At 49.5% G+C, this 21,666-nt stretch overlaps 2 protein-coding genes across 2 annotated transcripts in view; both read right to left on the reverse strand.

Annotated features, from left to right (window-relative positions):
* TTYH2 (tweety family member 2) overlaps window positions 1-7,985 on the reverse strand; it is a 28,773-nt gene extending 20,788 nt beyond the window's left edge. The window contains exon 1 of the mRNA XM_038757144.1: window positions 7,881-7,985. Coding sequence (XP_038613072.1) covers window positions 7,881-7,985 — 105 coding nt within the window. The remainder of the gene's footprint in view (window positions 1-7,880) is intronic.
* Window positions 7,986-14,481: 6,496 nt separating this feature from the next.
* On the reverse strand, window positions 14,482-21,078 carry RPL38 (ribosomal protein L38). Its single transcript, XM_038757277.1, has 5 exons — window positions 20,974-21,078; window positions 20,767-20,801; window positions 17,915-17,975; window positions 15,933-16,055; window positions 14,482-14,555 (listed from the first exon to the last, which is right to left on the reverse strand). The coding sequence occupies exons 2-5, from the start codon at window positions 20,767-20,769 to the stop codon at window positions 14,530-14,532; spliced, it is 213 nt and encodes a 70-aa protein (XP_038613205.1). The 5' UTR covers window positions 20,770-20,801; window positions 20,974-21,078; the 3' UTR covers window positions 14,482-14,529.
* Window positions 21,079-21,666: the final 588 nt, after the last annotated feature.

The following is a 21,666-nucleotide window of genomic DNA, read 5'->3' on the forward strand; positions in this document are numbered from 1 at the left end:
CACATAGCTCACGCTTAACAAATGCTATTATTATTATTATAGGGAGAAGGCACCCCCCCCTCCCAGCAGCCCCCCAATCTGGATCCTCCAAGCATGACTGTGCCCCAAGCTCCCAGGGCTTCCTCCTGCCTCCCTGCCCAAGGATCTAAGCAGGAGATAATCCCTGCTCCATCTCAGGCACAGAGCAACCAGCTGGTGCTCCCAAAGCCAAAGCTTGTGGTGGGCAGGGAATGTGTCTGTTTATTTTATATTGTGCTCTCCCAAGCTTTTAGTACAGTGCATTGCATACTGTAAGTGCTCAATAAATACAGTTGACTTTATGAGTGAAAAGCACATAGAGGTGATGGGGAAACTCTCACCCCCTCCTCTCAAGCCACCAGTAATAATAATCATAATTATAATTGTGGTACTTGTTAAGCATTTACTATGTGCCAAGCACTGTTCTAAACACTGAGGTAAATACATGCTAACTGGGTTGGACACAGTCCCTGTCCCACATGGGGCTCACAGTCTTTAATCCCCATTTTATGGATGAGGCCCAGAGAAGTGAAATGACTTGCCCAAAGTCACCCAGCCGGCATGTGGTGGAGCCAGGATTAGAACCCACATCCTGCATGGCTCAGTGGAAAGAGCTCAGGCTTTGGAGTGAGAGATCATGGGTTCAAATCCCCGCTCTGCCAAATTTCAGCTGTGTGACTTCGGAGTCACTTAACTTCTCTGTGCCTCAGTTACCTCATCTGTAAAATGGGGATGAAGAATGTGAGCCCCCTCGTGGGACAACCTGATCACCTTGTAACCTCTCCAGTGCTTAGAACAGTGTTTTGCACATAGTAAATGCTTAATAAATGCCATTATTATTATTATTATTCTCTGACTCCCAGAGTTGGGGGCAGAGGGGACTCAGACCCCATCATCTCAGATGTCTCCTGGACCCCTGGTGGGCATCTTCCCCTCCCCTAAGCAGCTTCTCTGGGCCCAGGCAGCTGGATGCAATTAAGGCCTGATAATGCAATCCAGACGTGGGAGAAGGGGAAACAAACGTGGACTCTTAGCCTCTTTGTTCTAGCTTCACCTCGGAGGGAGGGGAAGGAGCAGGGATGGCTAACTCAGGGGCTCCTCATTAAGGGTCACCTGCCTCTCAGTAACAAGCAATTAATTCTCCTGGTACTAATTAAGCCAGCTCTGCCTGGTGCCCCCTTTCCACTTTCCTGAGGGAGTGAGGAGTTGGCTCTTCTGTTTCCATCTCCTGTGCTGGTCCACTGGGAGACCAGTTCCTTCCAGATGCCCTGGAGCTGGGCCCATTCCAGGTAGGGGGTCAGTGAGTCTGCTGCACCTACTTTTCCCTTTTCCCACCTCCACCGTACTTGGATGATCAGATCAAACTGGATGTGTATCGGGTCACGTGTCTCACAGGCATGCCAGCACCCCCATCCAGACCCCCGACACCCTCTTCCAGTTAGAAGCGAGGCGGGTCCAATCCAAGGCTGGACGCCTTTAGCTCCTGGGTCCCCAGTTGGGGCTGGGCATCTAGGGTGGGAATAATGCTTGGTCTGGGATCATAGTGGAGAAGAGTCCGTTCCAGACTTTAGCCCCGTAGGGTTAAACTTCCTCTCCCTGGCGTGGAAAGTCCTAGGTTGTGTCTGTGTGCGTGTGATCGGCGGCTGACTGTGACTCAAGGTTGGGAATGAATGGCGTTTCCTCATTGAAATCCCAGCTCCCATCCTCCCGCTGCCAGTCCCGGCTTCCTTCTTATTCATTCATTCATTCAATCGTATTTATTGAGCACTTACTGTGTCCCGAGCACTATACTAAGTGCTTGGGAAGTACAAGTTGGCAACATATAGAGACGGTCCCTACCCCCCGAGCCTGGCCAAGCTCCGGCAACCTCCACCTCCCAGCTGTGGTGTGGGAGTGCTCTGCCTTGTTGGCTCACACTTCCTTCTCTGTCCCAGAGAGACACAGACAGGACCTCTGAGGTGAGGGAGATAACCAATCTGCTCCTTGTCAGCCCATTAGTCAATCATATTGACTGAGTGTTTACTGTATGCACACCACTGTAATAATCATCATTATGGAACTTGTTAAGTGCTTATAAAGTGCCAAGCGCTGTTCTAACTGCTGGGTTAGATATGAGGTAATCAGATTGGACAGTCCTTGTCCCACATGGGGCTCATGCTCTTATTCCCATTTTACAAATGAAGTAGATGAGGCCCAGGGGCTCCCAGGCCTGTGCTCTGTCCACTACGGCATACTGCTTCCCAGTAGAGGCATGTGTAGCAAGCCCCATAGACACCTTGTCCTCTCTCCCATCTTCAGGATCCAAGGCCACAGAGACCAAGACCTCCAGAAGATGTGGGTTCTAATCCCAGCTCCACCACTTGTTGGCTGCGTGACCTTGGACAAGCCACTTAACTTCTCTGTGCCTGTTTCCTCATCTGTAAAATGGGGATTAAGACTGTGAGCCCCACATGGAGCAACTTTATCTACCTCAGCACTTAGAATGGTGCTTGACACACTTAACAAACACCATAAAAATAATAATAACAATTTCAGGTGTCCAAGCTGGTGGGCCTCTTGCAGGATAGATTTGTGGGGTTCAGTAGGAGGAAGGAGCTTTTAAAACCGAAGGGGCAGCCCCTGAAAGTCGCCCAGGCAATGCCCTGGGACCCTACGGAGGTTACATGGCTTTGCCTACTTGACAAGGTGGGAATAGCCAGGATTCCAACCTGTCTCTTGCTCTCAATCTGTCAATCATATTTATTGAGTGCTTAGTGGGTGCAGAGCACTGTACTAAGTGCTTGGGAGAGTACAATAGAACAATATAACAGACCCATTCCCTGCCTACAATGAACTTATAGTCTAAGAGGGGTAGAATGAATCTCAATGCATTCACAGTCAATCTCTTACTGATATCAACCCTCTTGACTGAAACTACCTCCCCCTACAGAAAAGTCAATCAATCACTGGTATTTATCGAGCACTTACTGACTGTGAAGCACTGTACTAAGCACTTGGGAGAGTACAACAGAGTTGGTAGACAAGTTCCCTGCCCACAAGAAACGTTCAGTCTAGAAGGGGAGGCAGACATTGATATAAATACATAAATTTCAGCGATGTCCCTAAATGCTATGGGGTTGGGGTGAATATAATAATAACAATAATAATAAAGACAATAATATGTGCCAGGCACTGTTCTAAGCGCTAGGGTAGATACAAGGTCATCAGGTTGTCCCACTTGGGGCTCACAGTCTTAATCCCCATTTTACCAATGAGGTAAGTGAGGCACAGAGAAGTTAAGTGACTTGTCCAAAGTCACACAGCTGACAAGTGGCAGAGCTGGGATTAGAACCCACGACCTCTTACTCCCAAGCCCTCTGATTCTTTCCACTAAGCTGCAATTCAAGGGCAAAGGGTAAAGCAGAAGAGAGAGGGAGTATGGGAACAGAACCCAGCTGAAATCACATCTCCCCCAGAGAGCCTACCTTGACTAATTTCTCATTCCCCCAGCCCATTTTCTTTATTCATACAGTTCATTCAATCATATTTATTGAGCGTTTACTGTGTGCAGAACAGTTGGAAAGTACAATTCAACAACAGATAGAGACAATCCCTACCCAACAATGGGCTCACTTTACTTACTGCTTCTCCCATGCCCTTAGTCCCCACGCCGCAAGCATTGAGGGAGTCTTCCCCATCTCCACCCGTTTGTAGCACTAGTAATTGTGGTATTTGTTAAACGCTTACTATGTACTAAGCACTGGGGTAGATATAAGGTAGTCAGGTGGGAGACAGTTCCTGTCCCACATGGGACTCACAGTCTTAATGTTCATTTTCCACCTGAAGCCCAGAGAAGGGAAGCGACTTGCCCAAGTTCACACAGCAGACATGTGGCAGAGGTAGGATTAGAACTCACACCCTCCGACTCCCAGGCCTGTGCTCTTTCTGCTTGGCCATGCTGCTGACCCTGTGTGTGTGTATATCTTTGTCTTTGGGTTGCTTCCCCTGACTGCTATTTATCTTAGAGCCAACCTCCCCTGTGAGAAGCAGCATGGCTTAGTGGAAAGAGCACTGTCCTGGGAGTCAGAGGACATGGGTTCTAATCCTGGCTCCACCACTTGTCTACTGTGTGACCTTGGGCAAGCCGCTTAACTTCTCTCAGCCTTACCACATCTGTAAAATGGGGATTAAGACTCTGAACCCCATGTAGGACAACCTGATTTCCTTGTATCTATGTGCTTGGCACATAGTAAGTGCCTAACAAATATCACCATTACCCCAGCGCTTAGAACAGTGCTTGACACATAGTAAGCACTTCACAAATTATTATTATGAGACTGTAAACTCCTTGAGGGCAGGGATCAGGTCTACTGAGTCCTTAGTCCAGTGCTCTGCACATAGTAAGTGCTCAGTCAATACCACTGATCCACTGCAAAAGGCCGGGGGCCGGAGAGACGTCTCCCTGCCCACCTCCTGACTGGAGGAAATGGTCCGGAGGCGTTGGAAATCTCTGTGGGCGAGGGGCTTTCCTAGAAAATTGAATGGGTGGGGGTTTTTTTCCTCTGCAAGGATGGGAGGATTGTCTCTTTGGCTGGGCATGGGGGTGGATGGAGACTGTGAGCCCATTGTTGGGTAGGGACCGTCTCTATATATTGCCGACTTGTACTTCCCAAGCGCTTAGTACAGTGCTCTGCACACAGTAAGTGCTCAATAAATATGATTGAATGGAGGCTAGGGAGGCAGACAGGGAGGAGAGCAGCGTTCTGGCATGGGAGGGGACACGAAGGGGAAGAGAAGTCCAAGGCCTGGGTCACTGCCGGGGCGAGTGGCTAGCTCAGCTGGATGCTGTCTGTTGGCCAGCGCACGATGATCAGATGTTTTGGGGGTCTTCGGCCAGAGGAAGCTGGCCAGGAGGTGGGAGAGGAAGAGACCCCCACCACTTGGCCTTTTGTTGGTGAACTTCGGGGGCTTTGAGCTGCTGCAAACCTAGCCATGCTTGTCAGGGGGTCTGTAGTCCCAGGGATCTAGGGGTTAGCTTGGTTTCTGGAGCCTGACTGCCGACCCCCCTCATCCCAGACCGCTGCCTTAAATAATAATAATAACAACTGTGATATTTGTTTAGCGCTTACTATAGAGAAGCAATGTGGTTTAGTAGAAAGAGCCCGGGCTTGGGGGTCTGAGAATGCCACTTGTTTGCTGTGTGACCTTGGGCAGGCCACTTAACTTCTCTGAGCCTCGGTTCCCTCCTCTGTAAAATAGGGATGAAGACTGTGAGCCCCATATGGGACAACCTGATTACCCCAGTGCTTAGAACAGAGTTTGGCACATAGTAAGTGCTTAACAAACACTATTATTATTATTATTATTATTATTATTACATTCCAAGCACTGTTCTAAGCCCTGGGGCAGATACAAGGTTGTCCCACATGGGGCTCCCAGTCTTCATCCCCATTTTCCAGATGAAGTCACAGGCCCAGAGAAATGAAGTGACTTGCTTAAGGTCACACAGCAGACACGCGGGGGTGCTGGGATTAGAACCCACATCCTCTGATTCCCCATGCTCGTGCTGCTTTAACCATTTCCCACTGCCAGGGTGGGCCCCAGAAGGAGGAGTTGGGGAGAGGCTCAATAATAATAATGATGGCATTTGTTAAGCGCTTACTATGTGCAAAGCAGTGTTCTAAGCGCTGAGCACTGCACAACACACAGTTCTGCAAACCTAGATTCCCACCAACAAGATGGTTAACCTGAACATCAGGGGGTCCATGGTTACATCTGGATAATAATAATAATGATATTTAAGCACTTACTATGTGCAAAGCACTGTTCTAAGCGCTGGGGACAGGGGTGGGGGTGGGGGTAACAAGGGGATCAGGTTGTCCCACCTGGGGCTCACAATCTTAATCCCCATTTTACAGACGAGTGAAGTGAATGAAGTGACTTGCTTAAGGTCACACAGCAGACAAGTGGGGAGCCAGGATTGGAATCCACATCCTCTGACTCCCCATGCTCATACTGATTTAACCATTTCCCACCCCCAAGGTGGGCCCCAGCAGGAGTTGGGGAGAGGCGCAATAATAATAATGATGAAATTTAAGCGCTTACTATGTGCAAAGCTGAGGCCCAGTGAAGTGACTTGCCCAAAGTCACACAGCTGACAAGTGGCGGAGCCGGGATTAGAACCCATGATCTCTGACTCCAAACCCGAACCCCTGCCAGCCCCCTCCCCAACCCGGTTGACCCCAGGTAACCTTTCCCCATCCCCCCCACCCCCCACCCCCTGATTTTCAGCCAGGGTCTCTCAGCCGGCCGATCCCATCCCTGGCAGAGATGTGGGGGGACCTTCGGGTTTCGGGGGGCACTAGCTGGATGGAGGAAGTGGGGGTGGGTGGGAAGGGAAGAAAACAGGGACTGGAGGAAGGGGAGGGTCGAGGTTGGGGGGATGGAGGGGAGGGGAGATCCTGGGGTTGTGGGGGGGGGGGGACCCAGAAAATACCATGATAATGGTACTTGTTAAGCGCTTACTATGTGCCAAGCACTGTTCTAAGCGCTGGATAATGATGGTATTTGTTAAGCACTTACTATGTGCTAAGCACTGTGGTAGATACAAAGGTAAGCAGATGGAGAGGGTGGGGAGAGTCCCCTGGTGGGCGGGGGGGGGGGGGGACCAGAAAAGGAGGAGATCTGGGGAGAGGGTCCCAGGAGGGGAAGAGAAAATCCCCAGGTTGGGGGGGACCCAGGAGGGCAGAGATGGGGGGCCTCTAGGACTGTGAGGTCAGGGTGGACAGGGATGGTCTTAATCAATCGTATTTAGTGAGCGCTTACTGTGTGCAGAGCACTGTACTAAGCGCTTGGGAAGTACAAGCTGGCAACATATAGAGACAGTCCCTACCCAACAGTGGGCTCACAGTCTAGGAGGGGTCTCTTCCTCTCTCTCTTTTATTACTGTGCTGGACTTTCCCAAGTGCTTAGTCCAGTGCTCTGCACACGGTCAGCGCGCAAGAAACACGATCGAGTGAATGAATTGGGGTGGGGGGGAATCCCGGGGAGGGGAGATCCCGAAATGGGGGGGGGGAGGGGCCCTGGAAGGGAGATAACAAAATTGGGGGGGGTGTCCCAGGAAGGGAGAGACTGACATGGGGGGATCTCTAGAGGGGAGAGACTGAAATGGGGGTCTTTGGAGGGGAGAGGCCGAATTGGGGGTGGTTTCCGAATTGGGGGACCTCCCGGTCCCTGGAGGGGAGATCCCGAAATGGGGGTGGTCTCTGGAGGGGAGAGACTGAAATGGGGGGTCCCAGGAAGGGAGAAATTGAAATTGGGGGGATCTCTGGAAGGGAAAAACCAAAATGTGGGGGGTCCCTGGAGGGGAGAGATTGAAATGGGGGGTCCTGGAGGGGAGAGGCTGAAATGGGGGGGGGGGTCCCAGGAAGGGAGAGATTGAAACTGGGGGGTCTCTGGAGGGGAGAAACCAAAATGTGAGGGGTCCCTGTAGGGGAGAGATTGAAATGGGGGGGGTCCTGGAGGGGAGATCCCCAAATGGGGGGGCCTCTGGAGGGGAGAGATTGAAATGGGGGGGGGTCCCAGGAAGGGAGAGATTGAAATTGGGGGGGGGGGGTCCCTTCAGGGGAGAGACCGAATTGATGGCGGGGGGGGTCTCTGGAGGGGAGAGATTGGAATGGGGGAACGTTCCTGCAGGGGAGATCCTGAAACGGGGGGTGGTCTTTGGAGGGGAGAGACTGAAACGGGGATCCCTGGGGGGGAGAGATTGAAATTGGGGGGGGGGGTCTTTGGAGGGGAGAGACGGATTGGGGGGTGGGGGTCTCTGGGAAGGGCGAGGCGGCAATGGGGCGTTGTGTGGGGGGGTGTCTATTGCCCGCACCTACCTGGGGGTCTCCGGGGTCCCGGGTCCGGCCGAGGGTGGGACGGGGCCAGCCGTGCAGCCAGGAAGCCCACCAGGGGCACTGCCACTCCGACCGCCGCCCCCACATGCCCGGAACACCCCCCCCACCACCACCACCCAAAAACACGCACACCACGCCAGACCCCGGACCCCCGACCCTCCTCCCCCTCCCCCGGGCGGGGGGCACAGCAGGCACGGGAGACACAGGGCCCGGGGACGGACGGACGGAGCGAGCGAGCGAGGGAGGGAGGGGCCTCAGCAGCATCATCAACATCATCATCATGGATTTGTGAAACGCTTACCACTCCATCCTATATACTATATTTTTTCTCTCTCTCTCTCCTCTCTCCTCTCTTCTCTCTCTCTCTTCCCTCCCTACTTCCCTCCCTCCTCCCTCCCCACCCCGAGTGCCCGGGTACTGTTCTATCATCATGAGATTTCTGAAACGCTTACTACTCCATACTATATATATGTGTGTGTGTGTGTATATATATATATATATATATTTTACTATAATAATAATAATTCTTAATAATAATTCTAGAATTTGTTAAGCGCTTACTAGGTGCCAAGCACTGTTCTAAGTGCCCGGGTACTGTTCCATCATCAACATCATCATCATGGGATTTGTGAAACGCTTACTACTCCATACTATATACTATAAATATATATTACTAAATAATAATTATAATTCTTAATAATAATAATAATTCTGGAATTTGTTAAGCACTCACTAGCTGACAAGCACTGTTCTAAGCACCCGGATACGGTTCTATAATCAACATCATCATCATGGGATTTGTGAATTGCTTACTACTCCATACTATATACTATAAATATATATATGTATATATATATATATTTTGCTATAATAATAATAATTCTTAACAATAATAATAAGTCTGGTGTTAAGCGCTTACTAGGTGCCAAGCACTGTTCTAAGCACCCAGGTACTGTTCTATCATCAACATCATCATCATGGGATTTGTGAATCGCTTACTACTCCATACTATAGTGTATATATACTATACCATTATTATAGTAATAATATACGTTACTATATATATATACACACATTACTATAATAATTTTGGTATTTAAGCACTTACTAGGTGCCAAGCACTGTTCTAAGCACCCGGGTACTGTTCTATTCTATCATCAACATCACACAACTGACAATTGACGGAGCCGGAATTTGAACCCATGACCTCTGACTCCAAAGCCCCGGCTCTTTCCACTGAGCCTCGCTGCTTCTCTAGAAGATAAAATGACAGAGGCTGGGAGTGGGGGAGAGCAAAGGGAACAAGTCTGGGCGATGCAGAAGGGAGTGGGAGAGGTGGAAAAGGGGGGCTTACTCTGGGAAGGCCTCTTGGAGCAGATGGGCCTTCAGTAAGGCTTTGAAGGGGGGAGTAATGTGTTTCATGCTAAGGGGTGGGGTTTAGGGAAAAGGGACAGGATCTTGGGGAGAATGGGTGAGGCATGGAGGTTAGGGATTGGGGTTCCGGGGGAGATTCCTGGTGGGCCACTCTCTCTGGAGGGGAAGGAATCCCTAATCCCACAGCCAACATCATCCTCCCCACCCCCTTCCTCCCAAGGCCCCCTGGCTCACACGCTCCCCTGACCACCAAGTAGGGGCACAAAGGAAAATCGGCTCTGCCAATCGCTTAATGGGTGACCGTGGGCAAGTCACTTCCCTTCTCTGGGCCTCAGTTTCCTCGGCTGTAAAATGAGGATTAAATACCTGTTTTCCCTCCTCCCTGGTGGGGCAGGGACCGTGTCCAAATCGACAAACTTGGATCCACCCCGGACGTAGAACAGGGCTTGACACATAGGAAGAGCTTAACAAATATGATAGTTAAAAAGAAAGGAGGCCTAGAGTTGGTGGGGTTTGGGAGATTGACGATCCGAGAGAGAAAGATGGAGAAAGAAACTGAAGCAGAAACCTGCAGGAGGAAGCTTGTCCTGAGTAGGGGAATGGAGTTTCGGTGAGAAGGGCAAATTTAGGCCCTGGGCCTAGGTGTCTAGCTCAGCCACCTGTTCACTCTGCAGTCTGGATCATTTTTCTGCAGTAACGTTCAGGCAGTAGCTCCCCACTCCTCCAGGATGTCCAGTGGTTGCTCATCTACCTCTGCGTCAAACAGAAACTCCTCGCCATCGGCTTTTAAAGTGCTCCTTACCTTGCATCCTCCCTGATTTCTTACCACAAACCATCCTGCACGCTACGCTCCTCTATTGCCTACTCACTGCCCCTCAATCTCGTCCATCTCGCCACCTACCCCTCACCCACATCCTTCCTCCTTCCTGGAACTCCCTCCCCACATTTTTTATGGTATTTGCTAAGCGCTTACTTTGTCCCAGTTACTGTACTAAGTGCCGGCGGTAGATACAAGATGATAATTCATTCATTCAATCGCATTTATTGAGCGCTTACTGTGTGCAGAGCACTGTACTAAGCGCTTGGGAAGTACACGTCAGCAACATACAAAGACGGTTCCTACCCCACAACAGGCTCACAGTCTAGAAGGGGGAGACGGACAACAGAACAAAACATGTAGACAGGTGTCAAAATCGTCAGAACAAATAGAATTATAGCTATATGCACATCATTAACAAAATAAATAGAATAGTAAATATGTACAAGTAAAATAGAGTAGTAACTCTGTACAAATATATACAAGTAATGATGGCATTTATTAAGCGCTTACTATGTGCAAAGCACTGTTCTAAGCGCTGGGGAGGTTACAATAATAATGATGGCATTTATTAAGCACTTACTATGTGCAAAGCACTGTTCTAAGTGCTGGGGAGGTTACATGGTGATCAGGTTGTCCCACAGGGGGCTCACAGTCTTAATCCCCATTTTACAGATGAGGTAACTGAGGCACAGAGAAATTAAGTGACTTGCCCAAAGTCACACAGCTGACAATTGGCGGAGCCGGGATTTGAACCCATGATCTCTGACTCCAAAGCCCGTGCTCTTCTCACTGAGCCACGCAAGGCGATCAGGTTGTCCCACGGAGGGCTCAGTCTTAATCCCCATTTGACAGATGAGGTAACTGAGGCCCAGAGAAGTGAAGTGACTTGCCCAAAGTCACACAGCTGACAAGTGGCGGAGCAGGGATTTGAATCCATGACTTCAGATCCAAAGCCGGGGCTCTTTCCACTGAGCCTCTCCCACACATGGCTCACAGTATTAATCCCCATTTTACAAGTGAGGGAGTGGGCACTGGGAAGTCAAGTGACTTGCCCAAAGTCACGCCGCAGACAAGTGGCGGGGCCGGGATTAGAACCCAGCTCCTTCTGACTCACAGGCTCGTGCTGTATCCCCTAGGCCACGCTGCTTCTCATCATTTGATCAACTGAAGAGAATCCATTGATTTCGATTGCTCTGCTCACTGTAAGTGCTCAATATGATTAATTGGTTGTCTAGAACAGCGTGGCTCAGTGGAAAAAGAGCCCGGGCTTGGGAGTCAGAGGTCGAGGGTTCTAATCCCGGCTCTGCCACTTGTCAGCTCTGTGACTTGGGGCAAGTCACTTCACTTCTCTGGGCCTCAGTTACCTCATCTGTCAAATGGGGATGAAGACTGTGAGCCCCACGTGGGACAACCTGGATCACCTTGTATCTACCCCAGTGCTTAGAACAGTGCCTGGCACATAGTATGCGCTTAGCAAATACCATCACGATCATCATTATTATTATTAATAATACCTCCCTGGAGATGGAAATTGCCTAGGTGTCCTGCTTGTAGCTGAACGGGGGAGACGTGGTGGGTATTGATACGTGGTGGGTTATCAAGACATCGTGGGTTAGGCTCAGTGGTAAGAGCCTGGGCTTTGGAGTCAGAGGTCATGGGTTCAAATCCCAGCTCGGCCACTAGTCAGCTGTGTGACTTCGGGCAAATCGCTTCACTTCTCTGTGCCTCAAGTACCTCATCTGTAAAATGGGGATTAAGACTGTGAGCCCTCCGTGGGACAACCTGATCACCTTGTAAACTCCCCAGGGCTTACAGCAGTGCTTTGCACATAGTAAGCGCTTAATAAATGCCATTATTATTATTGAGATGTGGTGGGTATTGATACGTGGTGGGTTATCGATATGTGGTGGGTATCGCGTACAATAACAGACGGGCAATGCAAAGTGGCAGGAGTTGTGAACTTTCTTGCCTCCTGGTGGTTCTATTAACATTTGACACCATCAGCCTGATGAAAGATCGATCAATCAGTGGTATTTATTGAGCACTTAATGTGCACAGAGCCCTGTACTAAGCGCTTGGGAGCACAACAGAGCTTACACTCGGAGACAGACCTTAATATAAATCCATTACGGTGCTTGGCACATAGTAAGTGCTCAACAAATACCATAGGTGTTATCTCTACATAGATACGTACATGGTTCAGTGGAAAGAGTCAGAGGTCATGGGTTCAAATCCCTGCCCCGCCACTTGTCAGCTATGTGACTTTGGGCAAGTCACTTAAACTTCTCTGTGCCTCAGTTACCTCATCTGGAAAATGGGGATTAAGACTGAGCCCCACGTGGGACAACCTGATCACCTTGTAATGTCCCCAGCGCTTAGAACAGTGCTTTGCACTAAGCACTTAATTATTATTACAATCGATCGATAGTACTCAGCTTCACCACTTGTCTGCTGTGTGACCTTGGGCAAGTCACTCAACTTCTCTGTGCCTCACTTATCTAATTTGTAAAAGGGGGGATTCAATACCTGTTTTCCCTCTTAGACAGTGAGCCTTATGTGGGATCTGATTATCCTGTATTTACCCCAGCCTTTAATACAGTGCTCGGCGCACAGTATGTGCTTAACAAATACCAGTTGTTATAACATCCACAGCTGGGGCAATGGTGTGATTCCAGTCCTAGCTCTTTAAGCAACAATTTTTTTCCTCCTTCCATTAATCGCTCCTTGGGGCAGCCTAAGCTAGTGTGCATCTAGAAATGTGACCTAAATAGGAGACAACCAGAAATCAGCTAATGTAATTGCAAACCCCGGAGGGCTAATACTATGCTGGGCAGGACTGAGTTAAAATTCAATCAATTAATAGTATCTGAACACCTGTTGTGTGCTGAGCACTATTCTAAGTGCTTGGGAAAGCATGACTGTGCTACTTGGTAAGTGCTTACCAAGTGTCAAGGTAAGTGTCAAGCTGAGAGGTACGAGATAAGCAGCTCAGACCCAATCCCCTGTCTCACAGGGGGCTCTCCATGATGGCATTTAAGCGCTTACTATGTGCGAAGCACTGTTCTAAGCGCTTGGGGGGGAAATACAAGGTGATCAGGTTGTCCCACGTGGGGCTTAGTCTTAAACCCCAATTTACAGATGAGGTAACTGAGGCACAGAGAAGTTAAGTGACTTGCCCAAAGTCACACAGCTGACAAGTGGCAGAGTAGGGATTAGAACCCATAACCTGTGGCTCCCAAGCCCGTGCTCTTTCCACTGAGCCACGCTGCTGCTTCATCTAAATAGGAGGGAGAAAAGGAGAAAACTGTGGCCAGGGAATTGAAGTGACAGAGCTGAGGATGATGGTATTTAAGTGCTTACTATGTGCCAAGCACTGTTCCTCTGCTCTTTTCACAATGCCTCGTTAGCTACAAGACAGGATTCCTGCCCTCAAGAATCTTACTAGCAGGGGAGATAGATAAAAAATGTAATGAAAATATGGATCTTTGGAATGCTTAAATGCACCGAAGTGACTGTTCTGGACCTCCCCTGATCAGGAAGCTTACTTCACTGCTCCCATAGCTTCAGTGATTACCTCTGGACTCCCTCATCTACCATTCCAATCCAGACCTCTCCCCTCAGGAATCTTGCAATTCCTCCTGCCTCCAAGATATTTCTACATGGATGGCATATCAACCTCCTTTCTGATTTCCATCTCCACTTTGCTGCTTGGTTTTATTTTTCTAAAACTCAATTCACTCAGGTTTACCTGCAAGAAGCTCCCACCTCCCCCTACTCCCTCTGCATTCCTTTTATGCTTCATCCTCATCTCTCCCAACTAATTGTGTTCACCAACCCCACCCCTTTTCCAGAGTCATTGCTTTCCCCAGCTTCATACTTCGAAAGTCCCTCTCTAGGTCTTCACCCGACCGCAGTATGTTACTTTGCAGCATGATGGAAGAGGGCAGGGGATTGTACCTGCCAAGTCTCTTCGTGCTTTGTCCAGTGTTTTGCACACAGGGAAGCAAATACAACCGAATGACTGACTGCCCCAAAGAGGGCTCGGGCCAAAACATTTCAAGAACCCATGGTCACTCTCCACTTCAAAGTCCGGGCTTGTGCTTCTTCATCCACTCGATCGTATTTGAGTGCTGTGTGCCAAGCACTGTACTAAGCGCTCACACATCGGCCCGAAGAGATGGCCGATGCCAGCCTCGGGCTAAAGGCGGGGGTCATGGCAGATGGACTGGCCTCGTCTCACACGATGTGGGCCAAGACATCCAACTTAGCTCACCCAAGACTTCCGGGGGGGAAAGATGCAGTCTCACTGCCCCGATGTCACACAAAAACGTTTCTCCCGAAGAGCCGGGTCTCTGGCCTCCCCCTGGGCCCCCGAAGACATAAGGACACTGATGATTTTTCAGTTTATTTTAATAGTTCCAACACAGCACCGCTGGTTCATTTGAGCTCCTTCACGGCCAAACCTAGAGGGAGGAAAGAGAAAGATTGAGTGGTGCAGAAAGGTATTTTTCTCTAATTACCTCCGCCCGCCTGGATCTGAAACACTTAGCATTTGCACTGCATCAGAAAGTCGACAAAGCGGAGGAAATATCATCCAAGGGCCCCGGGGAGGGTTATTTTCAACAGGCGTGAGGATGGACTGTCCAGAGACAAATGAAGACAGGGCTCCAGTTCACTCTAGAGCCAAGGAAGCGAATTAGGACTTACAAAAGCCAAGGTGCACGGGTTTTCAGCAAGAACAAAGGAGAGGGAGGTGAAGGTCTCAAATTAGAAGCAGAGGTGGGCAGCCTCCCCTGAGAACACTCATTTCCCAATCCAACCACGGTGCCTGTGCTCAAATTCAATTCAAGGTCAGGGGGATGGTGGTCACTTAGGCACAGCTGCAGTGCATCTAAAGAGCTAGCTTCTGCTCAATTAAAGCCAGAAAAGCCGACAAACGCATGATCTATTTTTCCCCGCCCTCCCTATGGCCCCAACCCCTGGGAGTGGGGAATGTTTTCCAATAAAGAACACAAAGCCTGTCTCTGTCCAGGAGACGCCAGGCGCGAGCTGCCGCAAACCTATTGTCGTCTGGAGGCTCCCTGTGTTAACTTGGCACTCTCAGGGCCGGTCCACTTGGCTGTCATTCAATCGCATTTATTGGGAGCTTACTGTGTGCAGGGCACTGTACTATGTGCTTGGGAGAGTGCAGTAGAAGAGTAAACAGATACATTCCCTGCCTAAGGAGTTTACAGTCTAGAGGGGGAGACAAACATTAATGTAACCAGGATCTGTTGTAGTAACAAAAACTAGCTCTTACCCCGCCCCCACCATTTCAAAGCCCTTCTGAGAGCTCACCTCCTCCAGAAGGCCTTCCCAGACTGAGTTCCCCCCTCTCCTCTGCTCCTCCCACCCCACTCCCTCCCTCTGCCCTACCCCCTTCCCCGCCCCACAGCGCATGTGTAGATCTGTGCGTATTTATTACTCTATTTCATTAATGATGTGTATATATATATATAATTCTTTGGATTGACTGTGATGCTACTGATGCCTGGCTGCTGGTTTTGTTGTCTGTCTCCCCCTCCTAGACTGTGAGCCCGTTGTTCGGTACAGATGGTCTCTATCTGTTGCCAAAGTGTACTTTCCAAGTGCTTAGTACAGTGCTCTGCACTCAGTAAGCGCTCCACAAACACGATCGAATCAATGAGCAGGGGTGGGTGCCCTTGGCCAGCACGGCTGGATTCAGGCGTGGCACCTCTGTGACCAGTCTATCCCACAGATTAGATGAGCCCCCTGGCCTGCCCCAGACCCCGACTCTGGACTTGGCCAAAGAGCGGTAGAGCCTTGGCCTGTCTCCTGACCTGGAGGTAAGGACTGCTTCAGTTTCTCGGCCTTCTCTTTGTCAGTGATGACCAGGGTGTACAGGTACCGGCTGCAGCGCACCTTGAATTTCACATTGTCCTTGTTCTTCTTGATCTTCACGGCTACAGCAAGCGCGGAGATGCCACAGTTAGCCAGGTAAGGGGGCGTGCCGGGGGACAGGGGAAGAGGCTCTGGAATCTATTGGAAGTTGGACACAACTAGGGGCTGCCACTTACAGTATTATATGAAACACTTCCTATTTGGCAGGCACCGTACTAAGCACTGGGATGGATACAGGCCAATTACTATAGCAAACTCCCCAAGAGGCACAATGTTTGTTACGCTGGTACCTCTTTGGGAGATAGCTACTCATTTGTTAAAAAGAGACTTCTTCCCTTCCTCAATATTTCCACCAACTTCACTTCCCCTTGACATCACACGCTCTCCAAGGAATCACACGATGACAGAGTATTCTCTAATGTTCTCTACATAGTGAAGCAGCGTGGACTTAGGGGAAAGGAGACTGGGCTCAAATTCTGGCTCTGCCACTTGCCTACTGTGCCCCTAAGGGCAAGTCTCTTTGTGCCTCAGTTTCTTCATCTGCAAAACACGGATTTAATGTTCTCCCCTGTACTTGAACCCGATGATCATCTTGCATCTACTCCGGCGATTAGGACCGTGCCTACCACCTAGTACATGCTTAATCGATGCTACAATCATCTTGATTATTATTGTGAAGCAGCATGGCTTCATGGATAGAGCCTGAAATTTAGAAGGACCTGAGTTCTAATCCCAGCTCCGCCACTTGTCTGTGTGACCTTAGGCAAGCCACTTAACTTCTCTGCACCACAGTTACCTCACCTGCAAAATGGGGATTAAGACTACGAGCCTCCTATGGGATAGGGACTGTGTCCAGCCCCCTTGGCTTGTATCCACTCCAGTGCTCGGTACAGTGACTGGCACATAGTAAGCATCTCAAGTCTGCTGGGTGACCTTGGACATGTCATTTAACCTCTCCATGCTTGTTACCTCAACTGTAAAGTGGGGATTAAGACTGAGCCCCACGTGGGACAGGAACTGGGTCCAACCGGATTAGCTTGTATCGACCCTGGCACTTAGTACAGTGCCTGGCACATAGTAAGCACTTAAATACCATTAGAGGACACTCCATGTCCTCGGTGGAAACTTATTTTTAGACTGTGAGCCCACTGTTGGGTAGGGACTGTCTCTATGTGTTGCCAACCTGTACTTCCCAAGCGCTTAGTACAGTGCTCTGCACACAGTAAGCGCTCAATAAATACGATTGATGATGATGATCAGCCCCTCAAATGACAACCCAGAGAGGTTTTAAGACTGTTATGATCCAAGCAATAGGCTTAGTGGAAAGTGCGTGGGCTTGGGAGCCAGAGGTCATGATCCCCCCTCGGCCACTTGTCAGCTGTGTGAGTTTGGCAAGTCACTTCACTTCTCTGGGCCTCAGTTACCTTATCTGGAAAATGGGGATTAAGACAGCCCCATGTGGGGCAACCTGATGACCTTGTATCTACCCCACGGCTCAGAACAGTGCTGGCACACAGTACGTGCTTAACAAATACCATTTTTTCAGCAGCTGGAACAGTGCTCAGTACACAGTGAGCACTCAACAAATACCTTTTTTAGTGCTTAGAATAGCGCTTGGCACATAGTAAGCGCTTAACAAACACCATCATTATTATAAACCAGCAGAGCAGGCCATCCACACCTATTTTGAGGTAAAATGAGGAAGGGGTGGGCCTGACTTTTCTTCATCCCCCTCTGCACTGGATTCGTGACTGGCATCAAGAGCTGGATAGGCCGGTCAATTTTTTTTTCTCCTACTGAGCACTTAGTGTGTGGAGACCACTGCATTAAGCGCTTGGACAAGGACCTATACAAGAGACATTGACTTAAAAAAAAAAAAGGGTGAGGGGGTAGAATGGACTGGTCTGGGGTCAGGACTCACATTTTGCATCCTTCCTCCTGGCTGTGAGCAGGAAATCTTTAATCTCTTCGATTTTGCGGGGCTGGAATGCAAAGGGGGATGAGCGGGGAGGGGGACCCCCCCCATTTCTCCCCTCCCCACCGGAATCCCAAGACGTGGCGGGGGGCACGCGGGAGGATGCTCCCGCATCTGAAGCAGCGTGGCTTAGTGGCAAGAGCCTGGGCTTGGGAGTCAGAGGTTGTGGGTTCTAATCCCGGCTCTGCCACTCATCAGCTGTGTGACTTTGGGCAAATCACTTCACTTCTCTGTGCCTAAATTTCCTTGCCTGTAAAATGGGGATTAAGGCAGTGAGCCCCACATGGGACAACCTGATGACCTTGTATCTAACTCCAGTGCTTAGAACAACAGTGCTTGGCACACAGAAAGCGCTTAACAAATTTTACAGATGAAGGAACTGTACCCCAGTGCTTAGAATACTGCTTGGCACATAGTAAACGCTTAAATACCACTATTATTATTAATCCCCATTCTACAGAGAAGCAGCATGGCTCAGTGGAAAGAGCATGGGCTTGAGAGTCAGAGGTCATGGGTTCTTATCCTGACTCTGCTACTTGTCATCTGTGACTCTGGGCAAGTCACTTCACTTCTCTGTGTCTGTTACCTCACCTGGAAAATGGGGATTAAGACTGTTGAGCCCCACGTGGGACAATCTGATTTCCTTGTACGCCCCCTGCAGCGCTTAGGACAGTGCTTGGCACATAGTAAGCACTTAACCAATACCTTAATTGTTATCACAGAAGGAACTGTACCCCAGTGCTTGGCACATAGTAAGTACCTAAATGCCACCATTATTATTATTATTACTCCCCATTTTACAGAAGAGGGAACTGTACCCCAGCGCTTGGCACACAGTAAGCACTTAACAAATACCATCATTATTATTATTATTAATCCCCATTCTACAGAGGAGGGAACTGTACCCCAGAACCTAGAACAGCGCTTGGCACATAGTAAGCGCTTAAATACCATCATTATCATTATTAATCCCCATTTTACAGAGGAGGGAACTGTACGCCAGTGCTTGGCACAAAGTAACCGCTTAAACTCCAAGGCTCTGAGAAGCACTGTGGCTCGGTGGAAAAAGCCCGGTCTTGGGAGTCAGAGGTCATGGGTTTGAATCCCGACTGCCACATCTAACGTGTGACCTTGGGCAAGTCACTTCACTTCTCCACACCTCAATTCCCTCTTCTGTAAAATGGGGATGAAGACTGTGAGCCCCTCCCGTGGGACAACCTGATCACCTTATAACCTCTCCAGCGCTCAGAACAGTGCTTTGCACATAGTAGGCACTTAAATGCCATCATTATCATTATTACCCCCATTTTACAGATGAGGGAACTGAGGCACAGAGAAGTGAAGTGATGAAGACTGTGAGCCCCCCGTGGGTCAACCTGATCACCCTGTAACCTCCCCCGCGCTTAGAACAGTACTTTACACATAGTAAGCGCTTAACAAAAGGCATCATCATTATTATCCCCATTTTACAGATGAGGGAACTGAGGCACGGAGAAGTGAAGTGATGAAAACTGTGGGACAACCTGATCACCTTGTTAACCTTCCCAGCGCTTAGAACAGTGCTTTGCACATAGCAAGCGCTTAATAACTGCCATCATTAGACTGTGAGCCCGCTGTTGGGTAGGGACGGTCTCTATATGTTGCCAACTTGGACTTCCCAAGCGCTTATTTATTTTACTTGTACATATCTGTTCTATTTATTTTTTGTTAGTATGTTTGGTTTTGTTCTCTGTCTCCCACTTTTAGACTGTGAGCCCACTGTTGGGTAGGGACTGTCTCTATATGTTGCCAACTTGTACTTCCCAAGCACTTAGTACAGTGCTCTGCACAAAGTAAGCGCTCAATAAATACGATTGATTAGTACAGTGCTCTGCACACTGTAAACGCTCAATAATTTCGAGTAAATGAACTGCTTCCACCTGGGGCCGAACTGGCCTTTCCAAGCGCTTGGTCAATAAATCAATCGTATTTTTTGAGCGCTTACTGTGTGCAGAGCACTGTACTTGGAGAAGCAGCGTGGCTCAATGGAAAAGAGCCCGGGCTTTGGAGTCAGAGGTCATGGGTTCAAATCCCGGCTCTGCCAACTGTCAGCTGTGTGACTTTGGGCAAGTCACTTCACTTCTCTGGGCCTCAGTTACCTCATCTGTCAAATGGGGATTAAAACTGCGAGCCCCCTGTGGGACAACCTGATCTCCTTGTAATCTCCCCAGCGCTTGGAACAGTGCTTTGCACATAGTAAGCGCTTAATGAATGCCATCATTATTATTGTTACTAAGCGCTTATTAAGTCCAAGTTGGCAACATATACAGTCCCTACCCAACAGTGGGCTCACAGTCTAGACGTGCACGCAGTGAGCGCTCCAATCAATCAATCAATCGTATTTATTGAGCGCTTACTGTGTGCTGAGCACTGTACTAAGCGCTTGGGAAGTACAAGTTGGCAACATCTAGAGACAGTCCCTACCCAACAGTGGGCTCACAGTCTAAAAGGGGGAGACAGAGAACAAAACCAAACATACTAACAAAATAAAATAGAGTAGATATGTGCAAGTAAAATAAATTAATAGAGAAATATGTACAATCATATATACAGGTGCTGTGGGGAAGGAAAGGAGGTAAGATGAGGGGGACGAGGGGGAGAGGAAGGAAGTGGCTCAGTCTGGGAAGGCCTCCTGGAGGAGGTGAGCTCTCAGGGAGGAAGAGAGCTAGTTTACAAACACGACTCTGAGTGAATGAATGAGGATGCTGATGAGGACAAGTAGGACTGAATGAATGAATGATGCTGCGGGTTCTGCTCACCATGGTGACGGCGCGGGCGGGACGGTGGCGGCGGCCTGGGGAGAAAGGGCAGGTGGGAATCAGGATGAGCCCCATCCACACGAAACATCGACCCCGGACGACCCCCCGGACCCTCCCCAAACATCCCCTCCGGGTGCCGGGGCCCTCCGGCCCCTCCTGCCCAAGGATGGCGGCGGATTGTCCCCTCACCCGGCGAGAGACACTTACCAAGGCGGGTAAGCAAGACAGAGGTTGGGAACGAGAAAGAAGGGCGGGACTTCCGCTTCCAATCACTTAAAGAGCGCGAGCAGCCCTCTACGGCAGCCCACCGCGGCCCAAAACAGCCGGAACGCGTCCCTCCACCGGGGGCCTCTACGGCGGCCCACGGCGGCCCAAATCAGCCGGAACGCGTCCCTCCACCGTGGGCCCCCGTTGCCCAGGCAATCCATCCATTCAACCGTCTTAAGCGCTTCCAGTGTGTGGAGCACTGTACTAAGCGCTTGGGAAGTCCAAGTTGGCAACGTAGAGAGACGGTCCCTACCCGACAGCGGGCTCACAGTCTAAAAGGGAGAGACAGACAACAAAACAAATTAATAAAGTAAGTAGGGACCGTCTCTATATGTTGCCAACTTGGACTTGCCAAGCGCTTAGTCCAGTGCTCTGCACACAGAAAGCGCTCAATAAATACGATTGAATGAATGAATGAATGTGCAAGTAAAATAAATAGAGTAATAAATCTGTACAAACATATTCATTCCTTCATTCAATCGTATTTATTGAGCACTTACTGTGTGCAAGAGCACTGTACTAAACGCTTGGGAAGTACAAGCTGGCAACGTATAGAGACGGTCCCTACCCGACAGCGGGCTCACAGTCTAGAAGGGGGAGACAGACAACAAAACAAAACATATTAACAAAATA

The sequence above is a fragment of the Tachyglossus aculeatus genome, chromosome 15 (genome assembly GCF_015852505.1).
Source record: "Tachyglossus aculeatus isolate mTacAcu1 chromosome 15, mTacAcu1.pri, whole genome shotgun sequence".
Classification (NCBI taxonomy): domain Eukaryota; kingdom Metazoa; phylum Chordata; class Mammalia; order Monotremata; family Tachyglossidae; genus Tachyglossus; species Tachyglossus aculeatus.

Excerpts from the sequence above, each read along its gene's own strand:
- RPL38 (XM_038757277.1), bottom strand. Across the intron at positions 16,056-17,914 it reads CAGGAGGAAGGATGCAAAAT|CCGTGAAGATCAAGAAGAAC; the intron begins GTGAGTCCTGAC and ends CGCTTGCTGTAG. Across the intron at positions 14,556-15,932 it reads GAAGCAGTCCTTACCTCCAG|GTTTGGCCGTGAAGGAGCTC; the intron begins GTCAGGAGACAG and ends TCCTCCCTCTAG.